This window comes from Herpailurus yagouaroundi, unplaced genomic scaffold (assembly GCF_014898765.1).
Source record: "Herpailurus yagouaroundi ecotype Mexico unplaced genomic scaffold, PumYag 162, whole genome shotgun sequence".
NCBI classification, from domain to species: domain Eukaryota; kingdom Metazoa; phylum Chordata; class Mammalia; order Carnivora; family Felidae; genus Herpailurus; species Herpailurus yagouaroundi.
Window position 1 is genome coordinate 66,583,123 of NW_024412403.1, and position 16,876 is coordinate 66,599,998.

Genomic DNA, 16,876 nt, shown 5'->3' on the forward strand with positions numbered 1-16,876 from the left:
ACCTTTGTATGGCAGGAGTGCTAGAAATAGAATTTTCAGTTATCCTCTGTAGTCTGGATCACTTCCATATTAGTTACTTTCAGAATATCACAGAGCATGAAAGCAATGTGAATAAGTATGTGCAATATTACTTCACCCCAAAGTTTTTGGCTTCTTGTATAAGTTATATCTCTAACATTCCCTTTCCGGCAAGCAGGCTAAATGGAGGACAATGTCAAATCTGAATTTGCATGGAGTCAACAAGCCCATCAGGAGTGTAAGATTTCAGAGTACTTAATCAAGGAAAAGGCAGTGATGGGATTTGAACAGTGGAGTTTCTTATACAAGCAAGAAAAAACTGAGTATAAATCAGTAGCTCAAGTAAGGCAACAAAGGAAATAATTTGTTGTTTTTCTTTTTTTTTTTTTTTTTTAATTTTTTAGTCGAACTCAGCTTCAGTCAGAGGAGATTGTTGCTGAGTTGGTTTATAGTTTCCTGATCCCAGAGGTCCAAAAGGACTTTGTCAAAGAAAAAGGTAAGCCGGGGGTGATTGGGTGGCTCAGTCGGTTAAGCATCCAACTCTGGATACTGGCTCAGATCATGATCTCACACTTTGTGAGATAAGCCCCCATCTTGCTCTGCGCTGACAGCATGGAGCCTGCTTGGGATTCTCTCTCCCCCTCTATCCTTGCCCCTCCCCTGCTTGTTCTCTCTCATTAAAAAAATTTTTTAAGAAAAAGGTAAGCCACTGTAAGTGCTTCACTTTATGATTTTTAAAAGATATAAACTATTTTCAATATCCCGAGATTTAAAATAAGTATCACTGAATTTTCTTATTTTAGAGCTTGTCAAGTTTTCTGCATGCTGTCTGATTCCAGAAGACAACCATCTCTAGTATAGATGGGGTGCAGTTCTTGTTAGTGTGACAGACCATCAAAAGCCAAACCTTCCTTTAAGAGGAACTTCCCAAGTTCCCAAAAGAGGTGTATTTTATGATTTTATTTTTTTAAACATAAAGCAAATGTGGGGGTACCTTGGTGGCTCAGTCAGTTAAGCAGCCAAGTCTTTATTTCAGCTCAAGTCATGATCTCATGGTTATGAGATCGAGCCCCACATTGGGTGTGGAGCCTGCTTAAGATTTTCTCTCTCCCTCTACCCCTCCCCAACTTGCATGCACTTTCTCTCAATAAATAAATAAATAAATAAATAAATAAATAAATAAATAAAATTTAAACATAAAATGGGCGCCTGGGTGGCTCAGTCTGACTTTGGCTCAGGTCATGATATCACAGTCCGCAAGTTTGAGCCCTGCGTCTCCCTTTCTCTCTTGCCCCTCCCCTGCTCATACTCTGTCTCTCTCTCTCAAAAATAAAACATTAAAAAATTTTAAAAAATAAATAAATTTAAACATAAAGCAAATGCTGACAATATGGGATTTTCAAACTGTAGTAGCCATTTGCAGGTGGGACACATGCAAGGTTGGAATTGGAAAATTGGGATGCTTGAAGGTCCTAAATCTACTCTGCTGCTCTGCCTGTACTACAGATGTCTTCTCTTTTTTTCCAGGACTGTGTCCAAGTATAAATATCTTATTATTTGTCAAAAGAGGCATGTTTTGAAGATTGATGCTTGTAGTCAATAGAGAAGGGGAAAAAATTTTGTCTTACAAAGAGAATACTCTTCTGGAGCTTTTAGACTATTGGTGCCAGTTTATCAGAGAGGGGTGCAACCAGACATGTATTTATCTGAAATGACTTACAGGGAAGATGACTAGGTAGGAAGATCCTAAGCTCACCCTGTCCCACAGATACACCTAGATAACACACCCATCAGTGTAAATAACCCAGAAAATGACCTGAAAACTGACAGAACAGACTCTCCACAGGTAAATGTGGAGAAGAGACCACATCAAAAATGGTAGAAAGGGTGGAGACATGGTCAGGAACCAAACTGACCCATGAGACTGTCCATAGGCGAGACACTGCAAATGTGCAGAAAGGAGAGGAGCAGACCCCATACCAGGTGCCCTAGGGAAGGGAGACCCACAGTGGGAAAATGAATCCCTGTAACATTTGACTTTGAAAACCAGAAGGGCTTAACTTCACACATTTTATAATCAATAGGGCTCAACACCTTTAAAAATCAGTGGCTTAGTTCTAGGAGAGCCAGAGAGCAATAGGAAATAGTCTCCACCCTTAAAGAGACAGCATAACATACAGCCCCACTGAGATACAGCATAGAAGCAGCAGTCTGGGGCGCCTGGGTGGCGCAGTCGGTTAAGCGTCCGACTTCAGCCAGGTCACGATCTCGCAGTCCGTGAGTTCGAGCCCCGTGTCAGGCTCTGGGCTGATGGCTCAGAGCCTGGAGCCTGTTTCCAATTCTGTGTCTCCCTCTCTCTCTGCCCCTCCCCCGTTCATGCTCTGTCTCTCTCTGTCCCAAAAATAAATAAACGTTGGAAAAAAAAAATTAAAAAAAAAAAAAAGAAGCAGCAGTCTGAATGTATGGGAAGATTGATTTACTAATCTCAGAACATGTGCTGGGGGCAAGGATCTTTAGGATCCGAAAACAAAAGAGCTGACGGGTGCCATTTCCCTCCCTCAATCATTCCCTTCCTCAATAAATGGACACCTATAAGGACCAGGACAGCATACACACTCTTCACTTAGCTTGCTAACAACATACCCCACCCCTGTGTTTTCCTGTGGATTCACCTTCTCCTAACTGTTTCACTCAGCAGGAGTCCATCGAGAGTAATGCCACAAACCTGGCATTGTACAAGCAGCCCCAATGGGCTAGCACTGCTCGCCTGACTCCTACTCCAGAGAGAGGGGAAGATGACCACACACACACCAATTCAATTGTGGACCCAGCAATGGGCAGATGTGGTCTGACTGCAGGCCTCACCCACCCAACAAAACCCCCCCAGGGGTCAACCCAGAGAGAGCACCCTGCAGCTCCAGCAAACATCTGAGCTGACCCAAATCAAGCCCAAAGCAACATCAGACTGGCCAAATTACAACAGAGGGACCAAACCCTGCCCACAACAGGCAAAAAGAGCCATTGCAGATGACTGGACTAGAGGCAAACATGACTCAGACACAAAAGTAGGGCACATGCAACACACAAAGGAGATACCCCTGAAGCACCAGGTTCTGGTGAACATGGGACAATTGCACTGCAGGGCACTATAGGGCTTCTTCTTTGTAAGGCCACTACTTTCAAGAGCAGGAGATACAGCTGACTTTCCTAACACAGAGAAACACAGAGTTAGACAAAATGAGGAGATAAAAGAATATATCCCAAATGAAAGAACAGGACAAAATCACAGCAAGTGAGCTAAAGGAAAGGGTGAAAAGCAATATGACTGATAGACAATTAAAAGTAATGGTCATACCAATGGAATAGAATAGAAACCCCAGAACTAGACCCACAAAAGTATGGCCAACTAATCTTTGACAAAGCAGGAAAGAATATCCAATGGAAAAAGACAGTCTCTTTAACAAGTGGTGCTGGGAGAACTGGACAGCAACATGCAGAAGAATGAAACTAGACCACTTTCTTACACCATTCACAAAAATAAACTCAAAATGGATAAAGGACCTGAATGTGAGACAGGAAACCATCAAAACCTTAGAGGAGAAAGCAGGAAAAGACCTCTCTGACCTCAGCTGTAGCAATTTCTTACTCGACACATCTCCAAAGGCAAGGGAATTAAAAGCAAAAATGAACTATTGGGACCTCATGAAGATAAAAAGCTTCTGCACAGCAAAGGAAACAACCAACAAAACGAAAAGGCAACCAACGGAATGGGAAAAGATATTTGCAAATGACATATCGAACAAAGGGCTAGTATCCAAAATCTATAAAGAGCTCACCAAACTCCACACCTGAAAAACAAATAACCCAGTGAAGAAATGGGCAGAAAACATGAATAGACACTTCTCTAAAGAAGACATCTGGATGGCCAGCAGGCACATGAAGAGATGCTCAACGTCGCTCCTTATCAGGGAAATACAAATCAAAACCACACTCAGATATCACCTCACGCCAGTCAGAGTGGCCAAAATGGACAAATCAGGAGACTATAGATGCTGGAGAGGATGTGGAGAAACGGGAACCCTCTTGCACTGTTGGTGGGAATGCAAACTGGTGCAGCCGCTCTGGAAAACAGTGTGGAGGTTCCTCAGAAAATTAAAAATAGACCTACCCTATGACCCAGCAATAGCACTGCTAGGAATTTACCCAAGGGATACAGGAGTACTGATGCATAGGGGCACTTGGACCCCAATGTTTATAGCAGCACTCTCAACAATAGCCAAATTGTGGAAAGAGCCTAAGTGTCCATCAACTGATGAATGGATAAAGAAATTGTGGTTTATATACACAATGGAGTACTACGTGGCCATGAGAAAGAATGAAATATGGCCCTTTGTAGCAACGTGGATGGAACTGGCAAGTGTGATGTTAAGTGAAATAAGCCATACAGAGAAAGACAGATACCATATGGTTTCACTCTTATGTGGATCCTGAGAAACTTAACAGAAACCCATGGGGGAGGGGAAGGAAAAAAAAAAAAAAAAAAAAGAGGTTAGAGCCAAAGCATAAGAGACTCTTAAAAATTGAGAACAAACTGAGGGCTGATGGGGGGTAGGAGGGAGGGGAAGGTAGGTGATGGGCATTGAAGAGGGCATCTTTTGGGATGAGCACTGGGTGTTGTATGGAAACCAATTTGACAATAAATTTCATATATTAAAAAAAAAAGTAATGGTCATAATGTGCTCTTTTCCCATGGGAGCCCAGTGTACAATGGCTGCAAAGAGTACCTCCTTGGCAGTGTGTGATTACATAGCCTGTTGATTGTATGGGTGGCCCTAAGGGACCTTCAAGACATCTCAGATGGCTTTAGCATCAAATACATCCCAAATTTTGGCCCCTGGGAAAATGGTAGACTCAGCACTCTTGAGAACCTCAGCACTGCCCTCTCCTTATTCATGCCCACCAATAAATCCTACTACTTGTCAAAAATAAATTAATGGTCATAAAGGTACACAGTGGAGTGGAGGACCTCAAGGAGAGAAAATATAAAAAAGAACCAGAGATGAAGAACTCAATAACTGAAATAAAAAGTACACTAGAGGGGAAAAATAGTGGACTAGAGGAAGCAGAAGAACAGATTAGTGGTCTGGAGGTCAGAGTAATGAAAAGCAAGCAAACTGAACAGGAAAGAGAAAAAAGAGTGATAAAAAATGAATATAGGTTAAGGGAACTCAGCCACACCACCAAACATAATATTCACATTATAGAGATACAAGAAGGAGAAGTCAGAGAAAAGGGGGTGGGAGAAGAAAATGTTATTTGAAGAAATAATAGCTCAAAACTTCCTGAATCTGGGGAAGGAAACAAAAATTCAGGAGGCATATAGAGCTCCCCCCAAAAATCAACCCAAAGACCGTCAACACATAAAAATTAAAATGCAAAAAGTAGTGATAAAGCAGCAAAAGAAAACAGTTACATATAAGGGAAATCAAATAGGGATATGAGTTAATTTTTCAGCAGAAGAAGGGCCGGAAGGGAGGCATGATATAAGAAAAATGCTGAATGAAAGAAAACTGGAACCAAGAATACTGTATCCATCAAGGATTTTATTCACAATAGGAGAGAGAGTTTCCTGGACAAATAAACGTTAAAAAGGACTCCTTGAGTGGAAAGCAAACACCATAAGCAAGAGTAAGAAAAGTAGGAAGCACAAAAGCAGTAAAATTAAGTACATCTATAAAAATCAGTCAAAGGACTCACAGACATAAAACATGACACCATATACCTATGATGCAGGGGGAGGAGGAGTGCTTTTAGAATGCTTTTAGAATGGGTTCAAACTTAAGTAACCATCAATTTAATATGGAGTGTTATATGCATAGATGTTGTATATCAACCTAATGGTAACAACAAATCAAAAATCCGTAATAGAGGGGCACCTGGGTGGCTCAGTCAGCTCAGGCATGCTCAGGTCAGCTCAGGCATGCTCAGGCTCAGCTAGGCATCTGACTCAGGTCATGACTCAGGTCATGATCTCAGTTTTTGAGTTTAAGCCCCATGTCGGGCTCTGTGCTGGTGGCTCAGAGCCTGGATCCTGCTTCATATCCTGTCTCTCTCTCTCTCTCTCTCTCTCTCTCTCTCTCTCTCTCTGCCTTTCCCCCATTCATGCTCTGTCTCTCTCAAGAATGAATAAACATTTTAAAAAATGTTTTAATAAAAAAAAAGTAATATGCAAAAAATAAAGAGAAAGGAATCTAAGTACATCTCTAAAGAAAATCAGCAAACCATGAGAGAAGAGAGTAAAAAAAAAAAAGGAACAGAGAAGAACAATAAAAATAACTGTAAACAAGTAACAAATGGAAATAAGTACATACTTATCCATAATTACTTTGAATGTAAATGGACTAAATATTCCAATCAAAAGGGTGATGGAATGGGTAAAGAAACAAGATTGAGCCCCACATTGGGTATAGAGATTACATAAATAAACAAATAGCTTTAAAAAAAAAAAAGGCCCATCTATATGCTGCCTACAAGAGACTCATTTCAGACTTAAAGATATACGCAGATTGAAAGTGAAAGTATGGAAAAACATTTATCAAGCAAATGGAAGTAAAAAGAAAGGTTAGTAGTATTTGTATCAGACAAAAAGACTTTCAAAGAAAGACCAGGGCACCTGGGTGTCCAGCCAAAGAATCCAACTTTGGCTCAGGTCATGATCTCACAGTTCATGGGTTCAAGCCCTGCATTGGGCTCTGTTCTGACAGCTCAGAGCCTGGAACCTGCTTTGGATTCTGTGTCTCCCTCTGTCCCTGCTCTTCCCCCACTCATGCTCTGTCTCTCTGTGTCTCTCAAAAATAAATAAACATTAAAAAAATGTTTAAACAAATACTATAACAAGCTACAAAGAAAGACACTACATAATCATAAAGGGGATAATCCAACAAGAAGATACAACGATTGTAAATAGTTCTATACCCAGCATGAGAGCACTCAAATATGTGAAGAAGCTATTAAGACACATAAAGGAAGTAATCAATAGTAATAAAATAATAGTAGGGGACTTTAACACCCCACTTACAACAATGGATAGATCATCAAACAAAATCAGTAAGGAAACAGGGGCTTTGGATGATACATTGGGCCAAATGGATCTAAGAGACACTCAGAACTTTTCATCTTAAAACAGCGGAATACAGGGCACCTGGGTGGCGCAGTCGGTTAAGCATCCGACTTCAGCCAGGTCACGATCTCGCGGTCCGTGAGTTCGAGCCCCGCGTCGGGCTCTGGGCTGATGGCTCGGAGCCTGGAGCCTGTTTCCGATTCTGTGTCTCCCTCTCTCTCTGCCTCTCCCCTGTTCATGCTGTGTCTCTCTCTGTCCCAAAAATAAATAAAAAACGTTGAAAAAAATTAAAAAAAAAAAAAAAACAGCGGAATACACGTTCGAGTGTACATGGAACATTGTCCAGAATAGATTACATGTTAAGCCACAAAATAATTTTAAAAATTCAAAAAGTTTGAAGTCATACTTCTAGTCCAACTACAATGTTATGAAACTAGAAATCAATCACAAGAAAAAACCTGGAAAGAACACCTAGACAGAGGTTAAATAACATGCTACTGAACAATGAATGGATCAGCCAAGAAATTAAAAACTACATGGAGACAAATGGAAATGAAAACACAATGACCCCAAATCATTGGGATTCAGGAAATGCTGTTCTAAGAAGGAAGACTATAGCAACACAGGCCTACCTCAAGAAGCAACAAAATCTCAACCTAACCTTACACCTAGAAAAATAACAACAAACAAAACTCAAAACCAGCAGACAGAAGGAAATAATAAAGATTAAAGAAGAAATCAAGGGGGGCGCCTGGGTGGCGCAGTCGGTTAAGCGTCCGACTTCAGCCAGGTCATGATCTCGCGGTCCGTGAGTTCGAGCCCCGCATCGGGCTCTGGGCTGATGGCTCAGAGCCTGGAGCCTGTTTCCGATTCTGTGTCTCCCTCTCTCTCTGCCCCTCCCCCGTTCATGCTCTGTCTCTCTCTGTCCCAAAAATAAATAAACGTTGAAAAAAAAAATTTTTTTTTAAAAAAGAAGAAATCAAGGAAATCAGGAGCTTGTTCTTTGAAAAGATTAAAAAAAATTGATAAACTTTTAGCCAGACTCATCAACAAAAAAAAAAAGAGAGAGAGAGAGAGAGAGAGAATGGTGCACATGGGTGGCTTAGTTGGTGAAGCATCCAACTCTTGATTTTGGTTCAGGTTATGATCTCAGGGTCATGAGATCTAGCCATGTGTTGAGCTCTGCCCTGTGCATGGAGTCTGCTTAAGATTTCCTCTCTCCCCTTCTCTCTTTCTTCTTTCCCCACACTCTCTTAAAAAAAAGGTGGCTGGGGGACTCAAAATCAGAAAAGAGAAATAACAACTGAAATACCAAGAGTTAGGAGAATATTATGAAAAATTATATGGCAACAAACTGGACAACATAGAAATGGATAAATTCTGAGAAATATATAAACTTCCCAAACTAGATCAGGAAGAAAAATTTGAACAGACTAATCACCAGCATGGTAGATTGAGTCAGTAATAAAAACAAACAAGCCCACAACAAACAAAAGTTTAGGACAAGATGGCTTCACAGGTGAATTCTAGCAAACATTTAAATAAGTGTTAATACCTATTTTCTCAAACTATTCCAAAAAATAGAAGAGGAAGGAATCTATGAGGCCAGCTGTACCCTGATACCAAAACCAGATAAAGACACTACAAAACAAGAGAACTACAGGCCAATATCTCTGATGAACATAGATGCAAAAGTCCTCAAGAAAATATTAGCAAACCAAATCCAACGACACATTAAAAATTCATCATGATCCGGGCTCTGGGCTGATGGCTCAGAGCCTGGAGCCTGTTTCCGATTCTGTGTCTCCCTCTCTCTCTGCCCCTCGCCCGTTCATGCTCTGTCTCTGTCCCAAAAATAAAATAACGGTGAAAAAAAAAATTTAAAAAAAAAAAAAAAAAGGGGGGCGCCTGGGTGGCACAGTCGGTTAAGCGTCCGACTTCAGCCAGGTCACGATCTTGTGGTCCGTGAGTTCGAGCCCCGTGTCGGGCTCTGGGCTGATGGCTCAGAGCCTGGAGCCTGTTTCCGATTCTGTGTCTCCCTCTCTCTCTGCCCCTCGCCCGTTCATGCTCTGTCTCTCTCTGTCCCAAAAATAAAATAAACGTTGAAAAAAAAAATTAAAAAAAAAAATTCATCATGATCAAGTAGGATTTCTTTTTGGTGGTGGTTTGGTATTTGCAAATCAATTAATGTGATACATCCCATCAACAAGAAAAAGTATAAAAGCCATATGATAATTTCAATAGATGCAGAAAAAGCATTTGATGAAGTAGGGCATTCATTCATGATAAAAACCCTCAACAAAGTAGGTTGGGTGGAAACATACCTCAACATAGTAAAGGCCATGTATGAAAAATCCACAGCTGACATACTTAGTGGTATAAAACTGAGAGCTTTCCCATAAATTCAGGAATAAGACAAGGATGTCCACTTTCACCAGTTTTATTCAACATAGTACTAGAAGTCCTAGCCACAAGCAGTCAGACAATAAAAGAAAAGGCATCCAAATTAGTAAGAAGAAGAAAAACTTTCTTTTGCAGGTGACATGATAATATATAAAGAAAAGCCTGAAGACTCCACCAAAAACCTATACATCTGATAAATGAATTTGGTAAGGTTGCAGGATACAAACCCAATATATTATTTTATATTTATTAAAAATGAAGTAGCAGAAAGAAAAATTAAGAAAATCCCATTTACAATTGCACCAAAAAGAATTAAAAATCTAGCAATAAACTTAACTAAGGAGGTGAAATACCTATACCCTAAACACCTTAAAACATTGATGAAAGAAATTGAAGAAGACACAAAGAAATGGAAAGACATCCCATGTTCATAGGTTGAGAGAACAAATATTGTTAAAATGTCCACACTACACAAAACAATCTACATATTTGATGCAATCCCTATCAAAATACCAATCGCATTTTTCACATAAGTAGAACAAGTAATCCTGAAATTTGTATGGAACCACAAAAGACCCTGAATGGCCAAGGCAGTCTTGAAAAAGAATAAAACTGGAGGTATCACAATCCCGGATTTCAGGATACCCAAAACTGTCAGTTACTGGCACAAAAAAAACAGACCCATAGATCAATGGAGCAGAATCAAGAGCCCAGAAGTAAACCCATGATTATATGGTTAACTAATTTTTTATAAAGGAGGCAAGAAAAAGTCTCTTCAACAAATGGTGCTGGGAAAACTGGATGGCTACATGCAAAAGAATGAAACTAGATCACTTTCTTACACCATATAGAAAAATACACTCAAAATGGATTAAGGACCCAAATGTGAGACCTAAACCCATAAAAATTCTAGAAGAGAGCACAGGGAGCAATTTCTCTGACATCATCCAAAGCAACATTTTTCTAAATATGTCTTCTGAGGCAAAGAAAATAAAAGCAAAAATAAACTACTGGGACTACATCAAAAAAAAAAAAAAAATCTGCACCATAAAGGAAATATTCAACAAAACTAAAAGCCAACCAACTGAATGGGAGAAGATATTTGCAAATAACATATCTGATAAAGGTTTAGTATCCAAAATATCTAAAGAACTTTTACAACTCAACACCAAAAAACAATCCAATTTTAAAATGGCAGAAGACATGAACAGACATTTCTCCAAAGAAGATACACAGTTGGTCAATTGACACATGAAGATGCTCACATCACTAATCATCTTGGAAATGCAATTAAAACCATGGTGAAATATCCCCTCATACCAGTCAGAATGGCTAAAAAACAAACAAAAACAAAAAACAAGAAACAAGTGTTTGCAAGGATGTGGAGAAAAATGAACCCTCTTGTACTGTTGATGGGAATGCAAATTGGTATAGCCACTGTAGAGGACAGTATGGAGGTTCCTCAAAAAAATAAAAAAAAAATTACCATATGATCCAGTAATTCCACTACTGAGAATTTACCCAAAGGATATGAAAGCACTCATTTGAAAAGATATATGCACCCCTATGTTTATTGCAGCCTTATTTACAATAACCAAATTATGGAAGCAGCCCAAGTGTCCATCGATAGATGAATAAAGAAGATATGGTGTATACCCACAATGGAATATTACCCAGCCATAAAAAAGAATGAAATTTTGCAACAACATGGATGGTCTAAAGGGGATAATGCTAAGTGATATATGTCAGCCAGAGAAAGACCAACACCATATGTTACATTAGAACAGAACAAATGAACAAAGGAAAAAAGAAGTAAATGGATTTCTAAATATAGATAACTGATGGTTACCAGTTGGGAGGTTAGTGAGCAAATGGGTGAAATAGGTGAAGGGGATTGAGAGTACATGACGTGATGAGCACTGAGTAATGTATAGGATTGTTGAATTACTATATTGTACACCTGAAACTAATGTAATACTATATTAATTATGGTGGAATTTTTTAAAAAAGGTAAAATGATCTTTGTAAGCCTCAAATATTTACAGTCAAAAAAATGAAAAAAAAGAAGTGAAATAACACCTCCAAATGTTTCTGTGTTGTGTAGGAAAATTCTGTACAGGTTTTGGTATAACATTTCATATCACCTAATGGGGATAAAGGAATGGTGGAGTGCTAATGCATTTGAAGAGAACAAGAAAATATCTTATTTTCCCATTACATAATTGTACTATAATTTTTAAACCAGGACCCTCTGTGATAAACATTTAGTTTGTTTCACTGTGTTTTCCTATACGAGCAGTGCTATAATCAACATATTTTACATAAATCCTGGTCATGCTTCTGACAGTAAATTCCTAGCAGTACAGCACTGGAAATAGGATATGTGCATTTTAATTTTGCTAGATACTACCAAATTGCCCCCACAAAAAGATTGTTCTAATTCATATTCCTGTCAACCGTGTAGAATAGTGATGATAACAATATTTCATTTTCAGATAAAGTAATATTTCTGTGTCACCTGATAGAAGGGATCATGTGTTTTCTAGATCTTTAAGAAAATATGCAACTCCTTTTTATTTTTCCTAGGTCCAAAGGTCAGCCTGCTTCAAGTCAATTCTACCTGAGGGAATTGAAAGAGGCAGGGAAATAGTGTGTTTAATAGTTACTAGTTTGTGACTCTCCCCTAGCTTCTCCAGGCTCTGAGGGAAAGAAGCTTAATTATTTAAGTGACTTATCTCAGTTTCTTACACCTACAGTAGCTGTAGGTGTATTCTCATTTTTCAATTATAGAAATTAGTGCTTAGAGACATTATATGACTTACAGATTTGAACAATGGTCTGTGTGACTCCAAAGTACCCATTCTTTCAACCATAGTACTGTGAAGGGTAAGTTGCTATGTGATTTATCCTATGTAAACTCACTGATACCTGCATAGCACAGAATCCACAGTACTTCTTACTGTCCTTCACTAGCTGTAGGATTTGGGATAAATTACCTAATCTCTCTGTGTCTCAGCTTCCTCATCTGTAAATGGGGATATTAATAATACTCTCTTTTAGGGTTGTGCGGTGGTTTAAATCAATATATGCCAACTGTTTAAAACAATGCCTGGCATCTAAGGGAAATGGGATGCTTAATGTACTAATTCTTAATAATAAATATTCTTAAGATATGGAGCTGGGACCGCCTTATATAGCCACGGGCTTAGAAACTCATCGTCACTCAACAGGTATCCCCCATATTAGGAACAAAAGTTCAGAGAGAAGTATGAGACAAGTGCTCTACCTCTAAGTCATTTACAATCTAGTTAAAAGACAAAATGGAACTCACATCAAGTGCTTCAGTGCTGCATGATTTGTATAAACTCAACGTGGCTGGCAGTCAGAGGAGACTTCTGGAGGAGCTGGGACCTGAGTTGGGCTTTGAAGAAAGGGTTGGATTTGGAGCACAGATATTCCAGATAAGCGAAGCTGAGGAGGAAGGGAATAGAGGCAAGCCTGGTGGGGAGGGATATGGTGAGACTGAACTGGAGGGTGGGTACAGAGGGGCAGCAATAATAAACTTTGGATCTTGGAGCATCTGGGTAGCTCAGTCGGTTAAGCGTCTGACTCTTGATTTCGGCCCATGTCATGATCTTGCCATTTGCGAGATCAAGCCCTGCGTCAGGCTCCATGTGCTGTCAGTGCAGAGCCTGCATGGGATTCTCTCATTCTCTCTCTGCCCTTCCTCCACTCATGCTGTGTTCTCTCTCTCTCAAAATAAATAAACTTTAAATAAATAAACTTTGGGTCAGGTTACCTATAGAAGGTATACTTCTAAAACAGCAGTTAATTTTCACTTAATCCAATCAGCCTTAAGTAAGGGAATATGTGGTTTACAAAATTGTCATTTCTGTCACTGCCTTCTTGAAAGTCTCTGGGAATGATTTTGTTCAGATTTTCTGAGTAAAAATTTTTGTCACTTTGGTACAGTGAGGAACGCACAGCAGAAGCATATCCTTGCAGCCCATCAGATCATCCACAGACACACAGAAGCCATGCTCAAAAAGAATTTTGTTGAGCAACAGCAAGACGAGGTCTCAGACACTGACCAGTTACTAGAGGAAGAAACTCAAAATGAGAAAAACAACTAAGGTGAGTTTGATTTTTCATCTGAAAGGAAGCAGAGAGGAGGAGAGGCAGCATCATTCAGCTTTCTGCTATACTCTAAAAACTGTAATGTGGAAAGATTGTCCTCTGTTTAAGAAAGTGAAACACTCCCATTTTAATTGGCCCATTCCATCTAGGTTATGGAATCTGCTATTGAAATTATTAGAGAATAGAGTTGATATTATTGCAACTGGACTCTTGTGACCAGAAAAGAGGATTCTGTTTTATTTTTTGAGTCCTCATAGTATATGATGGTATTCCATCATAAATAAGCTGTAAAATGTGTCTGTGTAAAAAAACAAACACACACACACAAAAAAAAAACCCTTATGGAGTAGACAAACTACCTATCCTATCATGCTAGTTGTAAGCATAGCATTAGGCAGAGCCTGCCCAATTCTAGCCCACCAGGAGTTGGTCTAGGCTCAACTAAGCATTCCTAGTCACAAGGCAATCGTTTGATACGATTTGAGTATCTATCTATCCAGAAAGATGCAAGACAGGAACCACAGCTTCAAGCAGGGCAGCATCCGGTATTTCTCTTCCTATGGAAGCTCTTGCCAAATCCACATAGAAGAACACTAGCTATTTTCTTTAGTCCCCTGCTTACAAAGCTCAGGTGCAAGGAAAAGAAATTCACATTGGGTAGGTGCAGGACCTGCCTGGTTTACGTGCCTCAGGGGCCAGTATATCTTGTAACGATTCCATAGGCATAGTTTCTAGGGTCCACCTGATGGATTCATCTAGTCAAAGAAGTCAGCACACAAACCTGTGGTTTCCTATTAGGTATTAATAGTTCATTTATAATTCCTTCCAGTTAGATGCTAGTTACCAATCAGGGGTCAAGCAGTGTTACTTAGTAACATATTTGAGACAAACTGTCTTACCGAATTACTAGGAGAAGTGTTAGAGAGTCAGTTGAAAGTAAAATTCTCATGAGAATTTTTATAAGAAAGGAAGTGAACCCTTTGCCTATACCTTCTTCAACCCTCCTCTGATGGAAGCATGTCATCTGCTACTTTGGCCTGAGGGCATGCTGTCAGGATAGGGAAGGCACAAGGCTTAGGGGCACATTTGAGCCTGGCGTCCAGAAGGTTTGAGTGTTGGCCAGCTCTGCCACTAACATAATCTTATATAATAATTCCCTTCACTACAGGTTTGCCTGCACTTACGTGACCAACAGACCATCTGCAGGGGAATCTATTGGGACCTGAAGTTTCAACCAATGAGGATCATGGAAGGAATGTTGAGATGAGGGGGCAGTTAAGAATGAAAGCAGACAGAAAGCAGATAAAGGACTCTTAAATACCTAGCTATGGCTGTAAATTATAGCAGAAAACCTTTTGTTTTTAATTAATAATGAAATAACCTCTGAAATCACTGAAGATATAAACCATGTATTTACATGGAATGTTATCCATACATCTATATAATATAAATTCAAGGACCATAGCATTTTGCCTATCTTATTATTGTGATACAATTACCCTTAATGTTTGGATAGTCATTTTTCTTACATGTAAATTAAATATTATTAATAATTTACATAATTTAAATTAAATATGTGTGCATTTACTTCTGAGTATAAAGGATCTCTTTACTGCTTTATTACATGTTTAGAACAAAGGGGCATGTGGTGGCTCAGTCGGTTAAGTATTGGACTCTTGATTTCGGCTCAGGTCATGATCTCGCAGTTCGTGATTTCAAGCCCTGCATTAGGCTCGGCACTGACGGTGAGGAGCCCACTTGGGATTCTCTATCTGCCCCTCCTCTATTTGTGCTCAGTCTCTCTTTCTCTCTTTCCCTCCCCCCCCTCTCAAAAACAAACTTAAAACAATGTTTGGAACATGATGTTTAGTTGCCCCCATAGTATGTATTACTCTCTCTCCCTTCTCTGTCAGAAGGAGGGAAGGACAGATGTGAGATTATTTAATAATGCTTAAGGATGTAGGCGTGGACTGTTGAGTTAAAAATATTTTTAATTAGCTTGAAAACAATGGAGACCTAATAGTGAGGAATTGCTGGGCAAATATCTAGGAGCAAAATTCAGAGAGTTGGTTCTGGCATTTAGAGCCACTTTTTTTTTCTCCCCTGAGGGAATGTGCAAATTCTAGAAAATTTGGCTGAAAAGCTGAGTGAATCTTTCCCCAGCTTTGTAAAACTAAGGGGACAAAAACTGGAGTCATACTGGAGGCCCTGGTAAGCCTCTTCCATTTAGGTTGGACTCTAAAAGGCTGTGTGCCAGTAGTAAGGATTAATTGGAAATAACTGTCCCTCACAAAGACTACAGTTTAGCTTCCAGTCATCTGAATGCTCCAAAAAAATCTCAGTTGCAGAAATTGAATTAAAGAGATCATTGATTCCTGTTGCTTCAGAAAACTTGTCAGAAACAAAACTTAAATTCTCTTTGTAGAAAGATGACATCATCCTAGACCTCTTTTCAAAAACAGGTTTTTATATACAATTTCCAGAGTATGATCAAGGATATCCAGGTACATGAGAACAAGCAGTAGCAGAAATTACAGGTAATAGAAACAAACCTAAAGGGATCTAAACTATTGGAATTATTAGATTTAAAAATAACTGTGCTTACTACAATGGACTTCTAGCCTCCAGAATTGTGAGAAAATAAATTTCTATTGTTTTAGCCACCCAGTCTATGTTGTTATGGCAACCTGATCTAAGACAGATTTTGGTGCCAGGAGTGGAAAGCTGCTGTAACAAATAGTTCAACAATGTGGAAGCAGCTTTGAAACTAGAGAATGGCCAGAGGCAGGAGAGTTGTGCAGTATATACTAGAAATATGGATATTAAGGGCAATTCTGGTAAGGTGTCAGACAGAAATAGGGAACGTGTTACTGGAAACTAGATGGAACACAATCATTTATAAAGTGGCAAAGAACTTGGCTGAACTTTGTTGTAGTGTTTTGTGGGAGGTAGAACTTGTGAGCTATGAAATTGGATAGTTAGCTAAGAAGACTTCTAAACAAAGTATTGAAGGAGTGACTTGGTTACTCCTGACCGCTGATATAGTAAAATATTGAAGGGAGATGAAATGAAGAAGGAATTATTAAACAAAAAGGAATAAGAACTTGAAGGTTTGGAGAATTCTCAGTCTATCCATATTTCAAAGAAATGAGAAAGTGTATTCTGAAAAGAACATTAAGGGTGTGGTTGAACAGCTAT

At 39.3% G+C, this 16,876-nt stretch overlaps 1 protein-coding gene and 1 non-coding gene across 8 annotated transcripts in view; both read left to right on the forward strand.

Annotated features, from left to right (window-relative positions):
• Positions 1-15,265, forward strand: part of CFAP91 (cilia and flagella associated protein 91) — a 91,374-nt gene extending 76,109 nt beyond the window's left edge. For all 7 annotated transcript variants that reach the window (XM_040484603.1, XM_040484602.1, XM_040484601.1 and 4 more), the window contains 3 exons: positions 423-514; positions 13,514-13,675; positions 14,847-15,265. In XM_040484603.1, coding sequence (XP_040340537.1) covers positions 423-514; positions 13,514-13,674 — 253 coding nt within the window. In that variant the 3' untranslated portion in view covers position 13,675; positions 14,847-15,265. The remainder of the gene's footprint in view (positions 1-422; positions 515-13,513; positions 13,676-14,846) is intronic.
• Positions 4,739-4,872, forward strand: LOC121036558 (small nucleolar RNA SNORA70). Its single transcript, XR_005793388.1, has one exon. It is a non-coding gene; the product is annotated as a small nucleolar RNA SNORA70 (small nucleolar RNA).
• Positions 15,266-16,876: the final 1,611 nt, after the last annotated feature.